This window comes from Camellia sinensis, chromosome 12 (genome assembly GCF_055761805.1).
Source record: "Camellia sinensis isolate YWXY chromosome 12, ASM5576180v1, whole genome shotgun sequence".
NCBI classification, from domain to species: Eukaryota; Viridiplantae; Streptophyta; class Magnoliopsida; order Ericales; family Theaceae; genus Camellia; species Camellia sinensis.
The window spans coordinates 149223652-149245358 of record NC_138972.1 but is presented as its reverse complement, the minus strand read 5'-3'; the positions used below and the strand labels follow the sequence as shown (position 1 = coordinate 149245358).

General features: G+C 38.7%; 1 protein-coding gene and 1 long non-coding RNA gene across 3 annotated transcripts; one reads left to right on the top strand and one right to left on the bottom strand.

The window, feature by feature from the left end:
* The first annotated feature begins 1702 nt into the window (after positions 1-1702).
* Positions 1703-11641, top strand: LOC114295502 (kinetochore protein NDC80 homolog). Its single transcript, XM_082897714.1, is given in 6 exon segments — positions 1703-2670; position 2747; positions 8159-8379; positions 9222-9468; positions 10916-11062; positions 11226-11641. Coding segments are annotated over 6 exon segments (1743 nt in total). The 5' UTR covers positions 1703-1762; the 3' UTR covers positions 11445-11641.
* Positions 11642-12784: 1143 nt separating this feature from the next.
* Positions 12785-18390, bottom strand: LOC114295497 (uncharacterized). 2 transcript variants are annotated; one of them, XR_014345710.1, is made up of 3 exons: positions 17839-18390; positions 13228-13484; positions 12785-13089 (listed from the first exon to the last, which is right to left on the bottom strand). It is a non-coding gene; the product is annotated as an uncharacterized LOC114295497 (long non-coding RNA). The 2 variants fall into 2 exon arrangements; XR_014345711.1 differs by lacking the exon at positions 17839-18390 and adding an exon at positions 14435-15069.
* Between the last annotated feature and the right edge of the window lie 3317 nt (positions 18391-21707).

The following is a 21707-nucleotide window of genomic DNA, read 5'->3' as shown; positions in this document are numbered from 1 at the left end:
AAGACTAAACATAAAAGCTCAGTTTGTTTAGGATAAAGGTTTGTTTTGGCAAGTGGGTATAAAATAATTTTATAACTTTTAATTTATTTTTGTCACATCACCTCTTTATTTTTGTACATATTTAAAAAAAAACAACAAAAAAAGTCAAAAATACACTTTTCTTTTACACTTTTTAAAAAAGTATTCGGTATGTTTAGTTTGAATTTTTTGGATTAAGTTTTTTGAAAATTGAGTTTTTTGATTTTCGTATTTTTTTCTTTTTAGTGAATATTTTTAAAATTTTAAACATTTTTTTTTTACTTTTTTAGATGCACCTTACTTAGATGTATCTAAAAAGTAAAAAAAATTGTTAAAAGATATTTTAAAAAAATAAAAAATATATACTGAATTCTCGTATTTTTTTTTGTATTTTTTTGGTATTTAGTGAATTTTTAAAAGATTTTTTTCACAATTTTTTTATCTTTTGGGTATATTTATGTTAGCTATGTCTTAAAAATAAAAAATAAAAACGCTTAAAATATTAAAAAAATTCAGTAAAAACAAAAAAAAAAAAGTAAAATTTTCTGGAAAAAGTGTTTTTTGAAAAGAGTCCGGATTCTCGGCCGCCCTACCCGGCAGCCCCCAAAACGACGTCGTTTTGGGGGCAAATTTTCAAAAAAAAAAAAACGCAGAGGAAGAGAGGGAGGGAGGAGGAGGAAGAGGGAGGGAAGGGCCGGACTGAAGGGGGCCATAACCAGTGGGGGAGGAGGATGAGGAGGAGGCGAAAGCGACGGCGGTGCAGCTGCTGCGACGATCCAAATCGGGCGACGATCGGACGACTGCGACGGCCGGCGGCGAGGCGACGAGCTGCGATGGCGAGCTCGCAGCCTCCTCCCTCCTCCTTTCTCCCTCTTCTCCCTCTTCCCTCCCCTCTGGTTTCGAAGAGAGAGAAAGCCAGAACGAAAAAGAAGAAAAGAAAAAAAAAACAAAAAACCCCCAAAACGACGTCGTTTTAGGGGGCTGCCGGGTAGGGCGGCCGAGGATCCGGATTCTTTCCCAACCAAGCAATTTTTTCATATTTTTTGGTTCTCATTGAATTTTTTTAATATTCAAAACATTTTTGTTTTTAATTTTTAGATATATGTAACATAAAATGTACTTAAAAAATATAACATTCATGAAAAAATATTTAGAAAACTCACTAAATACCAAAAGAAATAAAAGAATTTAGTATTTTTTTTTATTTTTGTTTATTTATTGATTTTTTATAAATATTTTATTTTTTAGATACATCTAAAAAAGTAAAAAAATTATTTAAAATTTTAAAACATTTTACTAAAACAAAAAATATAAAAAAATAAAAAACTCAACTTACAAATAAATAAATAAATTCAAAAAAGACTAGCCTCCGTTTGGGAAGTGGGTTTGCTTTTTTACTTTTTTTTTTACTCTTTTGACTATTTTAGTCTGGGTTAAAAAGCTTAATTTGTGAAGAATTTTTTGAATTTTTTGACTATTTTTGTGAGAAAATAATTTAATAATTATGAATTTAATGTGATATTTTATTTGTTATAACTAAAATAACTTTTTTTTTTTTTTTGATGACTAAAATAACCACCAACCAACTTGCCAAACGAACCGTGAATGGCTTGGGAAATATTTCCAAATTTTGGTGGTTTGGGAAACTATTTTGAAAAGAGCGAGGGTAACCCCAAAAAATCGTCACCAGAAAACAGGCAGGAAATTTTAGTGCAGGCAGAGGACTCCATCACAATCTCCAAAAATGAGGGCTGCCAGAACCGGGCGCCGCCGTCTGAAGGACTCCTTCGCACCGGACCGGAAACCACCACCACCACCACCACCCACCCCCACCGCCGCCGATCCATGGCAGTTCCACAGCGGCGCTACCACCACCAGTCGCGACTCCGACGTCAGCTTTTGCAGCAGCATCAATCGCTCCGCCTCCGTCCCAATCACCGATCGCAGCGACCAACTCTCCGCCCTCCGAACCATCAACTCCTACCTTTCCTCTCACTCCCCCCAAATCTCCCTCAAACCCCCTCTCCCATCCGCCAAAGACATCACCGAAACCCTAAAATTCGTCATCTCTCGCCTCGAATTCCCTTCGAATAAACTCGAAGAAGACCTCTACGTAGTTCTCAAGCACCTCAATTGTCCGATTAAACTCAACAAGTCCGCTCTCAGAGCCCCTGGTACTCCTCACTCATGGCCCAATCTCCTCGCTGTAATTCACTGGCTTGTTCAAGTCGCAATGTATAATGATCATTTGAACGATTCGTCACAAGTGCGATCGCTTTTCGAAGATAATAGTATGCTTATTTATACTATGAATAGTTATTTGCATTTTATTTGAGGCGATGACGATTCCATGGAAATGCTTGATCGGGAGTTTATGGAGAAGTTGCAGTACGAGAGGGAGTCGGTGGAAGAGAGTTTGAAGTTGGTGGAGGCGAATGTTAGGGAATTGGAGGCGAAATTGAAGAGTGTGAGGACTGAGCCGTCTGCGAAGGAATTGCTTGAGAAGGAGAAGAGTGTGTTGGTGGAGGATGTGAAGAAGTTCCACTCGATGATCGAGCAGTTGAATGGACATATTACGACGGTTGAGAAGGTTTTGGAGGAGAAAGAGAAGGAATTGGAAGCGAAGGTTGGGGAGAACAAGAAGATTTTGTTGTTCCAACCCACATGCATGAAAAACATGGGAAGGCAACCAACCAAGTCAAGCTTGGCAGCCACCAACCATAGCAAGGGTCAAGAATGGAGGCTACCCAACTCAAGAATGAAGGCTCTCCCACCTACTCCTTTTGTGTATAAATAGAGACGGGAGGGAGAGGATGTGATATATATCAGAAATTGGAGAGTGAGAGCTGTGAGTTGAGTGAGTTTCATCTCCTCCTCTGTATTTGTATTTTTGCTCCATTTTAGTGAAAATTCTCATTTCTGTCCGTGGATGTAGGCATTGGGCCGAACCACGTAAATATTGTGTTCTCTGTGTGTGTGTGATATTTTTTCTGGGTGTGTGTTTGATCCTAACAAAGTGGTATCAGAGCCAAGTTGTACGTTTTTCGGAAAAATAGAGTATTGTTTCGAAACTGCCCAGAAATCGTATTGCTCGAAATCCGATTTTGAGCATACCAGGAGCAAGGACTCGACGAGAGGAGTCCAGAAATATAAAACAGACACCAAACGGAGGCCGCAAGCGCTCCCACGCGCCCCTGGAAGTTGGCGCGTGAATCCCACTCTCATCACGCGCCCACACGCGCCGTTCAGGCACCGGCGCGTGATCCCACTCGCAGACACGTGCTCCACGCGCGGTTCAAGGAGGAAGACGACTGAGGGAACAGCGCGTGCTTTACACGCGCCATCAGCACGCGCGCGCACCAAGCCGAGCCGGAGCCGAGTTGACCAAGCCGCTGACTGAGCCGCTGACGTCAGCAGAACCGGAGGAATAATCAGGTGCTTCGCAGGCGCACCAGATTCTGCCCATCTGAACCATTCAATCTGTTTTGGCTTGATCTAAGCCATTTGAGATCCGATTTGGGTGATCCAATAGTGGTTTCCGACTATTTGGAGTATTCCGGACACATCTGTACGATCAGATTTTGCAAATAAGTTTTGAAAAATTTGAAGTTTTTATTTTGGCAATCCGAAATGCTTTTCCGGCTAATTTGACCAGTCCCGACTCCACAGCAAAACTTGTTTTTTCAGCCAACGATCATTATTGTATGATGGAGGAATCAACGTCGACTTCAGGTTCTATGATAAAGTTAAATGCTTCCAATTATGCCATTTGGAAGCCTAGAATGGAAGATGTCTTGTATTGCCGAGATTTGTTTGACCCCATTGAGCTTAATGGAGTTAAACCACCAACGGAAAAAGACGAAGACTGGAAGCGGAAGAACCGAAAGACCATTGGCCAGATCAGACAATGGATTGATCACAGTGTCTTCCACCATGTCGCCCAGGAGACTGATGCCTATGCTCTCTGGATAAAGTTAGAAGGCATGTACCAGTCGAAGACTGCTCGGAACAAAGCCCTCCTGATGAGGAGACTTGTGAATTTGAAGTTGAAAGGCGGTATCTCTGTTGCTGAACATACCAGTGAGTTTTAAAATTTGGTGAACCAACTAACAACTGTCAAAATGGAGTTAGATGATGAGATGCAGGCCCTATTGCTGCTCAGTTCTTTGCCAGACAGTTGGGAGACATTGGTGGTGTCTCTCAGCAACTCTGCCCTAGAAGGGAAACTGACCATGAGCATGGTTACAGATGCCTTATTTAGTGAAGAGGCAAGAAAGAAATAAATGGGTGGAGATCAATCCCATGCCCTCGTCACAGAAAATAAAAGTAGAGGCAGGGGCAGGGGAAGAAGCAAAAGTAGAGGACGCAGCAGAGGAAGATCTCAAGACAGAGGGAAATTCAAAGAAAGAACGAGCCGGCCAAGGTTCAAATGTTACCATTGTGGCCAGGAGGGTCACATAAAGAAGTATTGCTATGCCTTGAAGGGAGAACAACAACAAGGCAATAGACAGCCAAAGACCGAAGATGGGACCACTGTAGTTTCTGTCTCAGAGGATATTGCATTATTCTCTGTTGAAGAAGAAGAATGCCTCCATATGTCAGACAACGACACCGAGTGGGTGGTAGATACAGCAGCTTCCTACCACGCTATATCCCAGAAGGAGTTCTTCAGTACGTACCAAGCTGGAGATTTTGGTACAGTGAAAATGGGTAACTCCAGTTTTTCAAAAATTGTGGGAATTGGTGATGTTCATATCCAAACCAAAGTTGGGTGCACGATGGTGTTGAAAGATGTCAGGCATGTTCCCGATTTACGCCTGAATCTTATTTCAGGGATAGCCTTAGATCGACAAGGCTATGAGAACTACTTTGGCAAAGGCATATGGAAGTTGAAAAAGGGATCTCTCGTGGTAGCCAAAGGACAGGCAATTGGCACACTATACAAGACTCATGTGGAGGTGAATTCAAATAGTCTCAACGCAGCAGAAGATGAGACGTCACCAAATTTGTGGCACAAAAGGCTGGGTCACATGAGTGAGAAAGGGTTACAGATTTTGGCAAAGAAGTCACTTATTCCCTTTGCCAAAGATGCAAAATTAAATCCTTGTGACAACTGCTTGTTTGGGAAGCATCATAGAGTAGCTTTCCATTCATCATCCAGAAGACAATCAGAGTTGTTGAGTAGAGTATACTCTGATGTTTGCGGTCCCATTGAAGTGGAATCTTTGGGTGGTAGAAAATACTTTCTGGCATTCATTGATGATGCATCACGGAAGGTATGGGTTTATGTCTTAAAGACCAAAGCTGAGGTGTTCCAGCATTTTCAGACATTCCATGCTATAGTGGAAAGGGAGACTGAAAAGAAGCTGAAATGTCTCCGAACAGACAATGGAGGCGAGTACACGTCAAAGGAATTTAAAGCCTACTGTGCTACTCACGGCATCCGGCATGAGAAGACTGTTCCTGGAACCCCACAACACAATGGTATAGCCGAGAGAATGAACCGAACCATTGTGGAGAAGGTCAGATGTATGCTCAAAATGGCAAAGCTACCAAAGCCATTTTGGGGAGAAGCTGTTCGTGTTGCTTGCTATTTGATCAACAGATCGCCATCAATTCCATTGAATTTTCAGATTCCAGAAGAAGTATGGTCTGGAAGGGAGATCTCTTACTCTCACTTGAGAGTGTTTGGGTGCAAAGCATTTGCACATGTATCCAAGGAGCACAGACAGAAGCTGGATGACAAAGCCACTCCATGCATCTTTATTGGCTATGGAGATGAAGAATTTGGATACAGATTGTGGGATCTGAAACACAAAAAGGTCATTCGAAGCCGAGATGTGGTGTTTCAAGAAGGCCAGACCTTTGAAGACTTTGGGCAACCAGCCAAACCCAAAGATGATGATGTTTCAGAAATTATTCCAAACCCTACACCATCACAGCATGCCACTGATGAAGAAGAGTTACCGCAGCATGCAGTCAATGATGTAGAGTTGCAGGATGGATTTCTAGAAGAAGAAGATCCAGAAACAGAGGGTGTTGAGCAGGGGGAGCCACAACCCCCTCTACCAGAGACTGTTGGTCCACAGTTACGAAGATCAACAAGAGAATTTAAGCCATCAACCAAATACCCTACTTCTGAGTATATTTTGCTTACTGATGAGGGGGAGCTAGAAAGTTTTCAAGAAGCTCAAAATCATAAGGAGAAGAGTAACTGGCAGCAAGCTATGCAAGAAGAGATGCAATCCTTGCAGAAGAATCAGACTTATGATTTGGTGAAACTTCCCCAGGGACGAAAAGCATTGCAGAACAAATGGGTGTTCAAGTTGAAGAAAGATGGCAGCGGAAAGCTAGTCAAGTATAAGGCTCGATTGGTTGTCAAAGGTTTTGGGCAGAAGAAAGGTATTGATTTTGATGAAATCTTTTCGCCAGTTGTAAAAATGACATCCATTCGAGTAGTTTTGGGACTAGCAGCTAGTTTGAATTTGGAACTTGAACAAATGGATGTGAAGACAGCATTTCTCCATGGTGATCTGAAGGAAGAAATTTACATGGAGCAGCCAGAAGGTTTTGAAGTCAAAGGGAAAGAAAACTTAGTCTGCAGATTAAAGAAGAGTCTCTACGGCCTCAAACAAGCGCCGAGACAGTGGTACAAGAAGTTTGACTCATTCATGGTAGGTCATGAGTACAATAGAACTGCTGCAGACCAGTGTGTTTATGTCAGGACATTTCCCGGTGGAAACTTTATCATACTTCTGCTCTATGTTGATGACATGTTGATCGTTGGACAAGATGCCACAACAATCAGATCACTGAAGAAGGAGTTATTATAGTCTTTTGACATGAAGGACCTAGGCCCTGCACAACAAATTTTGGGCATGAATATTGTGCGTGACAGGAAAGCCAAAAAGTTGTGGCTGTCACAGGAGAAGTACGTTGAACGAGTGATTGAGAAGTTCAACATGAAAGATGCCAAGCCAGTCAGTACTCCGCTGGCTAATCATTTCAAGCTGAGCAAGAATTCTTGTCCCTCCTCTACGAAGGAAAGACAAGAGATGGAGGCGATTCCCTACTCATCCGCTGTAGGGAGTTTGATGTATGCAATGGTGTCCACCCGACCAGATATTGCTCATGCGGTTGGAGTTGTAAGCAGATTCCTTTCCAATCCAGGAAAAGAGCATTGGAAAGCAGTCAAGTGGATTCTGAGGTACCTCAAGGGTACATCAAAAATGTGTTTGTGCTTTAGAGATGCTAAACCAGTCTTGGAAGGCTATACTGATTCAGATATGGCAGGCGATCTTGATGGTAGGAAATCTACATCAAGATTGCTGTTCACTTACGCAGGGGGAGCTGTGTCTTGGCAGTCCAAGCTGCAGAAGTGTGTTGCTTTATCCACAACCGAGGCAGAGTATATTGCCGCAGCGGAAGCTGGGAAAGAAATGTTGTGGTTGAAACGGTTTCTCCAAGAGTTGGGATTAAAGCAAGAAAAGTTCACGGTACATTGTGATAGTCAGAGTGCCATAGACTTGAGCAAGAATTCGATGTACCATTCTCGCACAAAGCACATTGATGTTCGGTATCATTGGATACGTGAAGTGATGGACAAGCAGTTATTGGAACTAATCAAGATCCACACAGATAAGAATCCAGCTGACATGCTTACAAAGGTGGTCTCGAGAGACAAACTCGAAATTTGCAGAGACATTGCCGGGATGGACTTCAAGTGAGAAGTCAGTCATGCATATGGGTATGGAGGGGGAGAATTGTTGTTCCAACCCACATGCATGAAAAACATGGGAAGGCAACCAACCAAGTCAAGCTTGGCAGCCACCAACCATAGCAAGGGTCAAGAATGGAGGCTACCCAACTCAAGAATGAAGGCTCTCCCACCTACTCCTTTTGTGTATAAATAGAGACGGGAGGGAGAGGATGTGATATATATCAGAAATTGGAGAGTGAGAGCTGTGAGTTGAGTGAGTTTCATCTCCTCCTCTGTATTTGTATTTTTGCTCCATTTTAGTGAAAATTCTCATTTCTGTCTGTGGATGTAGGCATTGGGCCGAACCACGTAAATATTGTGTTCTCTGTGTGTGTGTGATATTTTTTCTGGGTGTGTGTTTGATCCTAACAGATTTGTGAGGAGAATGAGGAGTTGAAGAAGAGGGTTGATTTGCAAGGGATTAATGCGAGGGATGCGGAGAGGATGAAGAGGGAGTTGCAAGTGGTGGAGAGAGATATCGGGGAAGCTGAGGTTGCAAGGAACACGCGGGAGGAGAAGTGTTGGGATCTTGATGCGACAATTGGGCACAAGTTTAAGGAGCTTGAGGCCCTTTCAATTGAGTGCAACCAAGCCATCAAGAGGTTTTGTTTTTTCTTCTTCATATAGACTATTGTTTTGGTTCAATGTGTTTTTAAATGAACTGCAATTATTATTAACAATAAGAATACATGCATATTTGGTGGTATTTGTAGTTCTTTCTTATGGTTGCTGACATTTTTTTTTCCTTTTCTGTTTAGGTATATATATAATCAAGTTTTGTTATTTATATCATTAATTAATCGAATAGAAGTTAGAATTATGTGAAAAAGAGTATGAGTAATGAGTGAAGTTTGACAAAAATAAAAGTTGTTGCAGGTATATGTGCAACATATGTTTAAAGGTTTATTTTTTGGTTATCTGTCAATCAACATCTACAGTTATAAAGAAGCCAACTCAAGGTTAAAGTCAAATAACATATTCAGTGTACAATCTTATGGAGAATTTAGATTGCATTTTCTGTAGTTTTGATTAATTTTAAACATTTGAACAAAGAATAAAAGAAAGAAAGAATTGTTTTCAGGCATTATTTCCTACGCATGTATTTGAGTCACGGTAGCTTCTGTTTTGGTTATGCCTCTTATTTGATATCTGGAAACTAATGGGTCATATACCAAACTCAACAATCATTTTTGGTCATATTGTTAGTTTGAAAGAAAAGAAAAACTAACTACCATTTCTAGTCATTTTTGTGCAAAGATTAGGCAAATCATTTCCTTTGGAGAATGTTTTAATAGTGAGAAAATCCAATATCCATGACAGAAGCAATATTTTCCTGTTGTTTGCAATTTGTTACATTAAGATATGCTTGCCACTTCATGTAATTCTCCCCAAGTACGATCATTAATGAATCTGACAAGTTGTTTTCTTCATTGGAGATTTCCAGGTTAAAGCTTGGAAATGGTTTCCAGTATGTGTTGAATGGCAAAGGATCCACACCTGCCGCAGTGCTAGGGATTGACTACAAATCAACAATAAAGCCTGCACTTACCTCCTTTGCTGATGAAATAAAGAAAAGCTCAATGGCAAAGTTGGAGGAGTTGATTTCTCTTCAGCAACAATCAGTTGAAACTGCTGCAAAGATTGAGCAAAAAAAGAACCGTATAACAGCACTTCAGTCCCGGATTGATGAAGTAAGGGCAGTGCAAATGGCTCTTCACATCATTATTTATATGATAGATAAAATGAATGATGCATTTCTGCATAGTTCCCAATACTTGTGCTTTTACATACTTTAATGTCATCGAAGTAGAGCACATGGGGATTGCCCAGTGGTAGGGAAGCGTTGCACCCCCACTCATCTGGCTGTGGTTTGAACCTCAGTATCATATGTCTGATGTTTCTTGAAGTAGCAAAAAAAATGCCATCAAATGTATCATAAACTTTTTTCCATTTATGTTCTATGAAAACCTGGGCATGAAAATATTGGCACAATGGAAAATTACGTAGCAGTTTTTTTCTTTCTTTTTTTTTTTTCTATGAAAAAACCTGGGTATGAAAATATTGGCCAAACCAAATCAAGCCTTAAGTCCCATCAAATGGGGTCAGCTACATGAATCCTCCTCGACGCGGCTCTATCAAAGGCCATTTTGTTAGTCAAATTAAGTAGATCCATATCTCTATTTGCAACACTAGCCAACGTTAATTTAGGCCTATCCCAATCCCCTAACATTTTCATCTACCGTTACTGTATCACATCTCTTCACTGGCGAACACGTGGTTGAACTTGATCAAACCTTGACTTCACCAATGCCATTGTATGTCAAAGGTCATGTTAGTCAACCCTTTTCTTCACGTTGTTTCTTTCCTTGAATGATTAGTGTTTGAATTTACACAAACTTTATTCCTTTTGAATGGCCTCCATAGGGCGTTGCAATTCATAGACTTACATTTTGAACTATTTTTGGAAAGAAATCTTAGAAGAACCTAGTAAATTTGAAATCCTGAATGAACTTTGCGACCATTCCCATCTCTTTGTACTCTTAAATTAAGGAATTGCCTACAATCTCTCAGTCACTCTCAACTTTGTTGAGACACCTGAGCCATCCGTGTCATGAAACCATTATTTAGTACTTATTGGCAAGGCATCTCACTAGATTTTAAAGCATAAATTCTTGTAACCATTGCCCGTCTATTTGTAATTTTCTAATGTTTGTGCTTGGGATATATTTTTGAAAAGTCTTGTTTATGTTTTCCTTTAGGTACGTGTTAAGAATGCTTAAAAAGATTATACATTATTTATTACACGCATTTTTGTTCAAACTGTACAATCTTTTTAAGGCCTTGTTTAGCAAAGGCTAAAATTTGTCTTTTTAAAACTTCACAAAAAGACAAAATAGGCTAAAATAGCCAATAAGATAAAATGTCACATCGAATCCATAATCATTGCACTTTTTCTTTCGCAAATATCATATCCAACTACAAAAAAAATCCCCTCATCTTCCCAAACACAAATTTTAGCCTATTAAAATAGCCAACTCCCCAAACATGGCCAAGCCTATGAACATGTGTCCAACAAAATCCAATTTTGAAGTGTTGTCTGAGGTTGATCCTTCATTACATTGATGATCAATTTGTCAGGTGGAAGCTCAATTGAACTTATTGAAGAAGGAAACGCAGGACTATACTTCAAGATGTGTAGCAGAAGCTAAAAAGATTTTAGGGGATGTTGAAGCAGACACTCACAAGCTGGATATTGTTGAAAGAGAAGCAGCAGTGTTTTCGGAGGTATGGCCCTGTTTTTTTCCCTTGATTAGACGGTTAAGGTTCTGTATAAAGCTGGATAATCCAAGTGCAAATGGACTTTTCAAAGTAGATAGTATGTTGTTACAAAGACAAATATACAGTTCATCCATCACATTCTGATAAACTTTTATATGTTTTCCTGAAGGGTTCCGAACAGAAGTTGCAGGAAGCAATCATACAAGATGAAGAAGAAACCCAGATGTGTGCTCAAGAACTCTTCCAATTGGTTGATTCAGTTTCAAAATACAAAGAGTATATGGCATCAAAAATTTTAGAGATGAAGAGTGCTCTCTCTGAAACTGTTGAATCTGTGTCAGATATGTACAAGGGTTCCTTGAGAGCACAGTTTGACACAATCAGCTGACGTGTAGTTCTTCCGATGGGTAGGTGAAATTTGTGTCTACATCTCTCTTCTTTTGCCTTGCTTAAAACCCTACCAGTAATTTTTATTTATTTAGAAAAATAGAAGACACGCTTGTATTTTCTTTTATGTTGACTTCATTGCAGCTTGTGGCTTTTAATTATCTTATGGCGAGAGGAGAGAAGACTGATTTTAATATCTATACGATTCTTTTGTCTTTTGATACTAGCAGTTTAATGACTGTGGTTCATTTTGAGGGTGGCATCGTAATGAAGCTAGGGCTACCCTATTAAAACTTGAGATGTCATGCTGCTATGCTGGTTGGCTCGGAAAAGCTTAATTATATGTTTGGGTCTAACTATGATACAAAATTAGTGGTTTTGAGTATCATACTTGGAAAGAAAAAAAAAAAAATTATTTAGTAAGGTCACATTGTATGGTAAGTAGGTTAGTTCAGTCCTAAGTAGGTCACGTTATGTGGTAAGCATATGCAGTCATATTGTCTGGTAAATGGTAAGTTTTCCTCATTTTTTGTATCCGATTTTAATAATTATAAATTAAATATTGTATTTTTTTCCTTATCCAAATCTAACAGTTAGAAGTGAATTTTGGATATGGTACCCAAGAACTATATATTTTTGTAACATAGAAAAATCCCATGTATCTGGTCTTCCCTAGCTGGCAATGTAAGGACATTGATTCATTAAGCATTGCCAAATTTTAATCTGAATTTGATTTTTCTCTACACACTAATTTTTTGTTGGATGTTGATGTATTGATCTTAAAATAAGGAAAATGTAATTTTGAATATTTTCATTTATGATTATGATGAATTGATAGCAATGAACGATATGTATGTGAAAATGGACAATTTTTTCATCTAATTGGCCAAAGGACATGGTAAAAAATCTGCATATTTTTTTAAGGATTCAAAAATTCCACATTTCAACATGAACAGGACTGGTTTAAAATCTCAATTTAACTTGAGTCTGCTCTGAGTAGGACTACAGTTAGTCTGATTAAATTGTTTGATTATCATAGTTCTATTATTATCATGCTTGTGCAATTCAACAAGACTTCAAACATCTCAAGCCATAAATGTTAACAGGGAAAAGAAAATACTGGTGGATTTGCTAGCAGGACTTTGGCAAGTGCCACACGAGGTTGTGTTTGTGCATAGTCTGGCCCACAAATCTCAAACCGTGACACCTATCCGAAAGTCTTCGCCTCGGAGAACAACATTTAAATCTGTTTCCATTGTGGACGAAAATCACAAAACAATAAGCATAATCAAAATTATGAAATAGATGATTTTCGGTAGTCATGCATGAAACAGAGAACAGGTACCAGCTCAATTGGCAACACTTACTTTGGCTTTGGATAACTCATATACAGTGTTGATCAAATATTTACAAGTACTCATAACAAACAAGAACATTATTGCTGAAAAAAATATGGAAAAAGGACAAGAAAATAACAAAAGAAAGAGAAAAAAAATTGAAATTCCATGTCAACTAGACAACATTGAAAGTGTGATGTTTAAAATTGTAAGAACTGCTCATTTATACAAAATCAGTTGAGCTGATCAAATATCCCACGGATGCTAACAACATGCCTGACCACATTTGTGTTTCCATATAGACGACGCCTGCATAGTAAAATACAAGTAATTAGAAAAAATAAATAAATAAATAATTGAAGAGAACTACTATGTTAAAAACAAATTTAAATGGCAGGACAAAGAATCCGAAACAGTGTGAAACTAAAGCAAAATGAATGTTTTTACCTCAAAATCTTACATCTTCAATCGCCAAAGGTTGATCAAAGTTTTTAAGCCCTTGTGCCATTGTAGTAGGGAGACGCAGGGCTTAAGAAAGTTGACAGTGGCCTCTTCACGAATGGATGGTTCAATAGTTCAGCAGCAGTAGGCCGATAATTCGGGTTAACTTTCAAGCACCTGAAGATAAAATCTTGGGCATCGCTTGATAACGAATTAGGAATAGGAGGAGGTTCACCCTTGCCAATTCTAAACAGTGCTGCCATCTGTCATCAAATAGGAATATACATCGTTAAAACTCCTTACTGAAATACGAATATACATCCTTACAACTCCCAATTGAACATCAGAGACAAATTCAAATTGCCAAAATAAAACAGCCCCCATTAAAAGAAGAAATATTTTTTGTCCCATCAGGAGAACAAAAAACCCCACCCCAAAACAAAACAAAACATTTCAAGTCATTTGAGACGAATTTCAGCACAAGACAATGTTCTTAAAAAAGTTTCAATAATGTCATTTTCAAAACTTACAAAAAAAATTGGTGAAGAATCCACTTTCCATTTTGTTAATATTCATATTTTTTGTCCTTGCTTTTGTGGAATGACTCAAGTCTAAAAGATGGACACATGCTATCAGTGATATAAGAAATGAATGGTATCGAAATGCCATAAAAAGGCAGCCCAAACTACTGAAACATGAAGAGAACTGAAATATCTTGCTGAAGCAGGAAAAAAATACAATTATAGAAAAGGTACAAAATCAAATATAATACAAAGCAGAGTCTTTGAATTGTCACTACTTAACTCAAGAGTACACAACTAAAAATAGTACAAAGCATGCTCTCTGATTTGTCACCATATACTTTCTTTATCTACCTCATAGGAAAGCATTCTGTCCTTGTGATTCCAGAAAAATCATGCATTCCCTGAGTACACAACTAAAAATAGTACAAAGAATGTTTTTGTTTTGGTGTTATTGGGCAGTATGAATGTGCAAAACACTACAGTGATTTCACCTGGATTTTCTAATTCCGATTCAGTAGCACTCCTTTCATTGCTTTCAAGTAGTATTAATTGGTTCATTGTTGCATTTTAAGGTAGACCCCCAGATATAAGTAAACATAGTTTTGTATTAACCAAAAAATCTGCTACATCCATAACCTGTTATGATGACATACAATTATATTTTCTTGATATACAATTGATTTATTTACCATAAGAGAGCAGTTCTTGCAGAGTCTAAGCAAGAAATCAAAGATACAATCTAATCACAGTTGGGCTGTGCTCTGCTAAATCAAAGACTCTGCTGTGCTCTTCGGATTTGTTAAAATGGAAAACAAAAACAAAACACAAATTTACTTTAATAAGGTTAGCAACTACAAAAAGAAAAATAATAAAGAAACACAAAAAACTTTATAATAATGATAAATGTCAATAACCAAATACAAAAATAATAAAGAGATCTAAGATGAAAGGAACAGTGATAGATTTTGTCTTACAGTTTCAAAATTCAAACAACGGAAAAAGAAACAGCTAATCCTACAAATTGTTAAAATAATAATCATCAAAACTGCTGGCTGGATATATGATCAAGGGTACTATTAACTAAGAGGCGTGAATACCAACACAAATAAAACATGACATGGACATGGAAATCTTAAAGTCAGGACAAGAACACAACGGGGACACAAAAACAAATAAATCTATATTTTCATATATACATATGAAAATATAAAATTAAAAAAAAAAATCATTTTTTTTCTTCAAAATAGTTAGAAATCAATTTCCACATTGTATATGTTCAAAAAAAAAGTTTGAATCAACATTACTAATATCTATTTTAAAATTTTTTATTTCCAAACAAATTGGAAGTTCATGTCTTTGGAGTCCTTAAAATTTAAAAGCCTAGAGGAGGCGATATTAATAGGTATAAATTCACATTATTTTCATTTTAATCATTGACTCCCAAGTTATATTCTTTAACCCTGCAATGTGTTTGAAGTTTATCAAAGCGATGTACATGTGTCCCCCAAGTGTCGAAAGAGTGATAGGTTCTAAAAAGAGCAAAGAGGTAATACCACAGGAGCGTGTCCTATACATGCCGGACATGTCCGCCGAGTGTGACAATCCAACAAGAACACAACACCTTTTAAGGGTATCTACATGGATAATGTTTTTTTAAATTCATATTGATGTTGATGATTAGTTAACTCAAATCAAAAGGAACTAATAATGACATTGCAGGATCATAATTTAAGCAGTAAGGGCTGAATCTATCTTATTTAACCAATCATATCATTTGCTCATCAAGCGTCACAAGCAATGTCGCAAAACAACAGATGTGAACAACATTCCAATTTCTTGGACTTATTTTATTTAGAATGTACAAGAAACCAAAACTAGGCATGTTTTAGACTGTGAAACTATCAACCTGATGAACAATACTTCACATCCACCTTGAAGATTGCAAGTCCAGCTGGGAATTGTAACTGAAGCCCCAAAAATTTGTATGATCAAGACAGAAACTGATGACAGATCATATGTTAACGGACCCAGGAAAAGGGCTACAAAAGTATATATAGCGCATAGCTCCAAAAAAATAGTAATCTATATAATATAGGAAGAGGATTTTTGAATTTATAATAGAAACAATTGTCCTACTAGGACATTTGAATGGTGAAGATTCATTTGCCTATTTAAATAGATGGCTGAGATGACCCCTTAAATATATATCAATATATATTACACTTACTTCCCGCCCAAAGATTGAGCTTCCTACTTACCCACGTCTTCTCACCTTCCCGCTTGCCCACGTCTCCCCTCCCTTCTATCTTTATCCCTCTCCCTTCTCTGTTCTCACCCACCCCATTCCCTCTTTATCTCTCTGTGATCTGCAAGCTATGGAACTCTCTCAAGCTCTGTAACCATCTGCAATGTATCAAACGATCTGAGCTCTCCAACACAGGTATGTAAATATCTCTCTCTCTTCTCTCTCTCTCTCTCTCTCTCTCTCTGTAATTGGTCTTTATCCCTCTCCCTTCTCTGTTCTCACCCTCTTTATCTCTACTCTCTCAAGCCCTGTAACGATCTGCAATCTATCAAACGATCTGAGCTCTCCAACACAGGTATGTAAATATCTCTCTCTCTCTCTCTCTCCGCCTAATACTGATTTTGTTTGATATCCTATATTCCCAATTTATACTGCTGAGTTGTTAGTGTTTGGGCTGTCAGGGTAGTAGTATGTGTGTGATCTTCCCTTCTTTATTTGGTAAGTATTTCTATATCCAAAAACTATGCTCTTTTTTTGAGCTTATCTGAGAAGTTTGACCCAAAATTATCCAAACCCGATAGCAGAATGGTTTTGTTTGGATCACAATTAAAGACACAAATCCTTCCCCTACACCCTCTCTATTTTTCTTTTCCCACTGAATTTCTAAATCACCGGTTGATATGTATATCAAAAAGAGGAATTCTCAGTTGGGTTTCTCCTTTGGGTTATCGCCATCTTTCGGGGAAGAAGAAATCTCAATTTGGGTCTGCAAATTACGGCCTACAAAACTCAAACATTCCTAGATTGGGTCTCTCTTTGCAATGAAATGGAGTTTTTGAGGTATTATATCTGAGGACAACCCATATATTGGAGAGTTGCTTTATTCAGAGTTGTTGTGATGTTTTGAGGTTCTCTGTTGCAAAAAAAGAAAAATGGGTTTTGTGCCATTTTCTTTATTTTCACAGAAGCGATAATGGAGAAGACATGGGAGTAAAGTCCCTTATCATATGTTTTTGTAACTATTCTAACTAATAGGTTTTGTAAATGGGTTTTGTAAAATGGGAGTAAAATGGGTTTTGTAACTATTCTAAAAAAAAAACATTTGTCTTTTCATATGTTTGTTTTGAAGTGTTTTTTTGAGGTAACTGTGTTTTTTATAATTTATCTATGAACTATGTTTTTTTGTAGTTTTATCTATGATTTTTTGAATAATGTATCTATAATTTATCTATGATTTGTTTTGAATTGTGTTTTTTTGTAGTTTTATCTATCAACTATATTTCTTAAATAATGTATGTGAATTTGTGTTGTCTGAGTTGAGTTTATGTTTGTGTTTCTTTGATTACAGAGAAAATGTTTGTGTTTCTTTGTGTTAAAATTCCACCTACTCCACCTACTCCACCTACTACCACTACCACCTACTACCACCTACTCCACCTACTACACACCTACCTACTCTACTCTTCTATATACAGGAATCATTGTAAACATATTCAATACAATCAATAATACATACAATTTATTCTCTCTCTATTTCTCTTTATACATTAAATTTTACATGGTATTAGAGCAGGTTTAGAACCTAGCATTTTCCGCGTCACCGGCGGGCGGCAACCTCACCTTTGCCGTCCGCCGGACCTCAATCTATTTCGCTTATTTTCTACACACACCTTCCCATCATTGCCCAAATCCTCTCTCTCTCGGAGGCAACCCAGCAACACCCACTCGAGCTTGCTCTCGGAATGACTGAACCAACCTCTCTCTCATAACACAGCACAGCACATAGCAAAGGGTTACCAAAGCAATAAAAAAAAAAAAAAAAAAAGCTTCAACGACAACAATGGCTACCTCTTCCAAGATCTTGACACTATGCTTCATCACCACTCTGATCTTCTTCTCATCATACGGCGTCGTTGCGAGTGTGGATCACGAGCACCAGTTGGTGGTCGGGTGGGGGGTTCTACCCACCACTAGATCCGGATGCAGGGGGACCATCGCCGAGTGCCTCGCCGACGACGAGGAGTTCGGGCTCAATTCTGAGGTCAGCAGGCGCATCCTAGCCTCCACACGCTACATCAGCTACGGTGCGCTTCAGAGGAACACTGTACCCTACACCAGACGTGGCGCCTCCTACTACAATTGCCGATCTAGTGCCCAGGCCAATCCCTACTCGCCGCTGGTGTTGGAATGGAAAATGACAGAGGAAGCATGCAACGGCGGCCTGTGCTCTCTCGGGCTCGGATGGGCTCTCTCTTTAGTTGAAAGAGAAGAACAACCAAAACAGGGGGCTGCTCTTTAAGTTGAAAACAGGCTCCTTCTCGGCTCTCGCTCCCTGTCTCCCTCATCGTGTTCCAATGAAAATGGACTAAGCTCTTACCACCACCCATTAAAAAAAAAAAAAAAAAAAAACAGATTCATCTCGTATTTCCACTTTCAAACCCACAATCCTTTTTTTAATCAACACCCTCTCTCTCCACTTTATCACATGGGCTTGTCCCCTCTCTCTCCTCCGTTTGATTTCAAAATCACTTTTTTTTATTTATTTCTCCAAAACACTTTTAATCTCTTTCAAATACCCACTCTATAATAATATATCTTTTGCAGGGTCACTACCCCCAACTTTATTTTGAAACATCTATCATCCACCTCACACCGATCTTTCTCAAATAACCCATCCAAAAATATTTTTTTTTATCTATTTTTTATTTTATTTTATTTTTATTCTTCAACAAAACAACAACACTAAATAACACCAAAACAAAAACATTCCACAAACTTGTCATTTCTTCATGCCGGGGATCAACCCCGATCCAAATTTTACACCAAAAAAAAAACAAAAAAACACAAAAAAAAAAACAAACAAACAAACAAACAAAACAAAACAAACACAACAACCACATCCACAGGCGGGATTTTTCTTCTCTACTCTGCCGCCGGTCTCTTCTTCTTGCCTCCGTCCTGGGCGGCCCTTGACGGTGTTGCCTCTGTGTTTCCCGTGCCACCGAGCCCGTTCACTCCCCCTTGCTCCTCCACCGCAGCATATGGCGGACCTCCGAATCGGAACATAATGGTGGCCTTCCGCTTCAGATCCTTGTTTTCCGCTTTCAGCACACATATCTCTGCTCGCGCATCCTTATACATGCGCTGGAGCAGAGCCAGTTGAGCGTTTAACTGCTGCACCTCATTTGTCCTACTCTGAAGCCGGTGCGACAAGTTTGTGACAGCCGTCATGGTCTCCACACATGACTTCAATGTATACTGATTGGCCTCAATATCTGATTGTGCTGCCATTCTTTGCTCCACAGACCGCATAGGAAAGGTCAACGGAGCAAACTCAGGGGCGCTTGGTTGAGATTCACGGGCAACCGCACCAGTTATCTCTCTTGTGGACTCGTTGAGGTCTGGAAAGAGAGTGAGCAGACCACGGGAAGAAGAGGCCATTTTCTGGGCAACAGAGTGTTACAGAGTATCTCTCTCAGAACACGAAGAGTTTTTTCAGAGGTTTTTAGCAGGTTTTTGTCTTAGCCTCAGCCTCAGCCTCAGCCTCCGTCTTGGTTAAATAGCCAAGGCAGACACGCGCATTGTGCGCCGCTCGGTGCTAGACGACAACATGGGCGCACAAGCCAAGGTAGTCACGCGCTTCGCCATAATGTCCGGCACACCTTTTTATGGATTGGGCACGCCTTTTGATGGCACGCCTTTTGACAGATTGGACACACCTTTTGAGGGTGCGACTTTTTAGGGGTCCAACAAGACTCTGTAAACTGTCCCGACATTGATTCCGGTTAGCTTTTACAGCGGTCCGGCATGACCCCATAAAACTGTCCCGACATTGATTCCGGTTAGCATTTCCAACGGTCCGGCATGACCTCATAAAACTGTCCCGACATTGATTTCGGTTAGCTTTTCCAGCGGTCCGGCATGACCCCATAAAACTGTCCCGCCATTGATTCCGGTTAGCTTCTACATCGGTCCGGTGTGACCTCGTGAACTGTCCAGACATTATCTGCTACAACGGTCCGACACGACCATACAGTGTCTTCTCCAACAGTGTGACACGACCATTCCGTGTCTTCCACAACGATTTGACACAACCATACAGTGTCTCCTATCTTATTTTATTTTATTGTCCTTTTATTTTCCTGTTTGTTACTCTCTCCAAACTCAAGTTGGTTTCTGTTTATCCTCCTTGAGTTTGAGGGGGGCTGTTAAAATTCCACCTACTCCACCTACTACCACTACTACCTACTACCACCTACTCCACCTACTACACACCTACCTACTCTACTCTTCTATATATAGGAATCATTGTAAACATATTCAATACAATCAATAATACATACAATTTATTCTCTCTCTATTTCTCTTTATACATTAAATTTTACACTTTGATTACAGAGAAAGGGGTTTTGGGTTTTCTTTTAGTTCAAAAATTGTGATTTTTTGAGGGTTTTTTTTTTAGTAGCAAAAATTGTGATTTTTTTTTTTTTGGTTTTTTGTTTTCTTAATTTTATGTGTGTGTTTTTTTTTTAAAAAAATCAGCATTCTTAAAATCTGTTGTTTTTTTAAAATAACAGTATTAAAATTTATTAAAAGTTGAAAAGATTCAACCTTACCATCCAAAATATTATGAGCAGGAAATAGTTCAATTCGTTTTGGGAGATGATCATTGATGCACCAAAAATCTTTTGGAAATAAAATTGGCATACTTCTGAACTTTGCAAACTGAGTTAAATTTAAAGCTTCTTTAATTGCTCAGTGTTCTACCAACTTCTTAGGAACAGGCAATCCTTGGGCATGCATTATTTGAAATGCCATCATTCCAACAAACACCAAACCATCACATCTAGCAGCTAAAAAATGTAAGGCAACTGCTTTTTCTAACAGTTTACCCCCTCCAATCTGGCATCCATTGCAGAGTATTAGTCATGAGAGACTGACAAAGTCAATGAATATAAGCCCAAAGATTCATATAGTGAAAATATAAACTTTTTAAAAAAATCAACTTTAATGCATAAAAATGCTACAGACATACAATGGCAATAAATTGTTTTTTGTTGGTTTTGATGGCCTTCTTTACTTGATACAGGCCCTCTTCAAAATGAAAACCAGCAACACATGCATAGCAGAAGCGAGTAATAGCAACAGTTGAGGCATGAATTCTATGAGATTGGGAAAATGCATCATTAACAAGGATATCGATTCATGCTGATAATAGTTCAGCAAACTTTGAACAATTGGCAAGTTCCTCTCTGAACTCAGAGAGATTTTCGAGAAGAAGAATATCAGTTTTCTCTTTGTCTTCCATTTTGGACTGCATGCTGCCAGAGACAAGTTTTGCTGGTGCAACTTTAAATGACAAATCTAATGGTGTTGATCGCTCCTGATCTTCTCTATCCACACCTGCAATTGATGGTGATGATGAAGAGAGATATGCTTTTGTTACTGTTGGCTTATTTTTCCTACGAAGGAAAATATTATAAATGCGAGCGTGCCAGCAAGGATTGAAAAATCCTTACAGATTAAATTCAAGCCAATTATCAAGCGATTGTGTTGACGGTTCTTTTGCCTCAACGAAGAGGACTTCAAATTTGCCAAGTGTAGCGAAAAGAAAAAGTAAAAGAAGAAAGCGGGACGGAGAAAGATGATTGAGTGAACAATCAAAATAATAAATACTTACCTCTACTCCTATGCTTCGAAAAGAAAGTACATAAAAT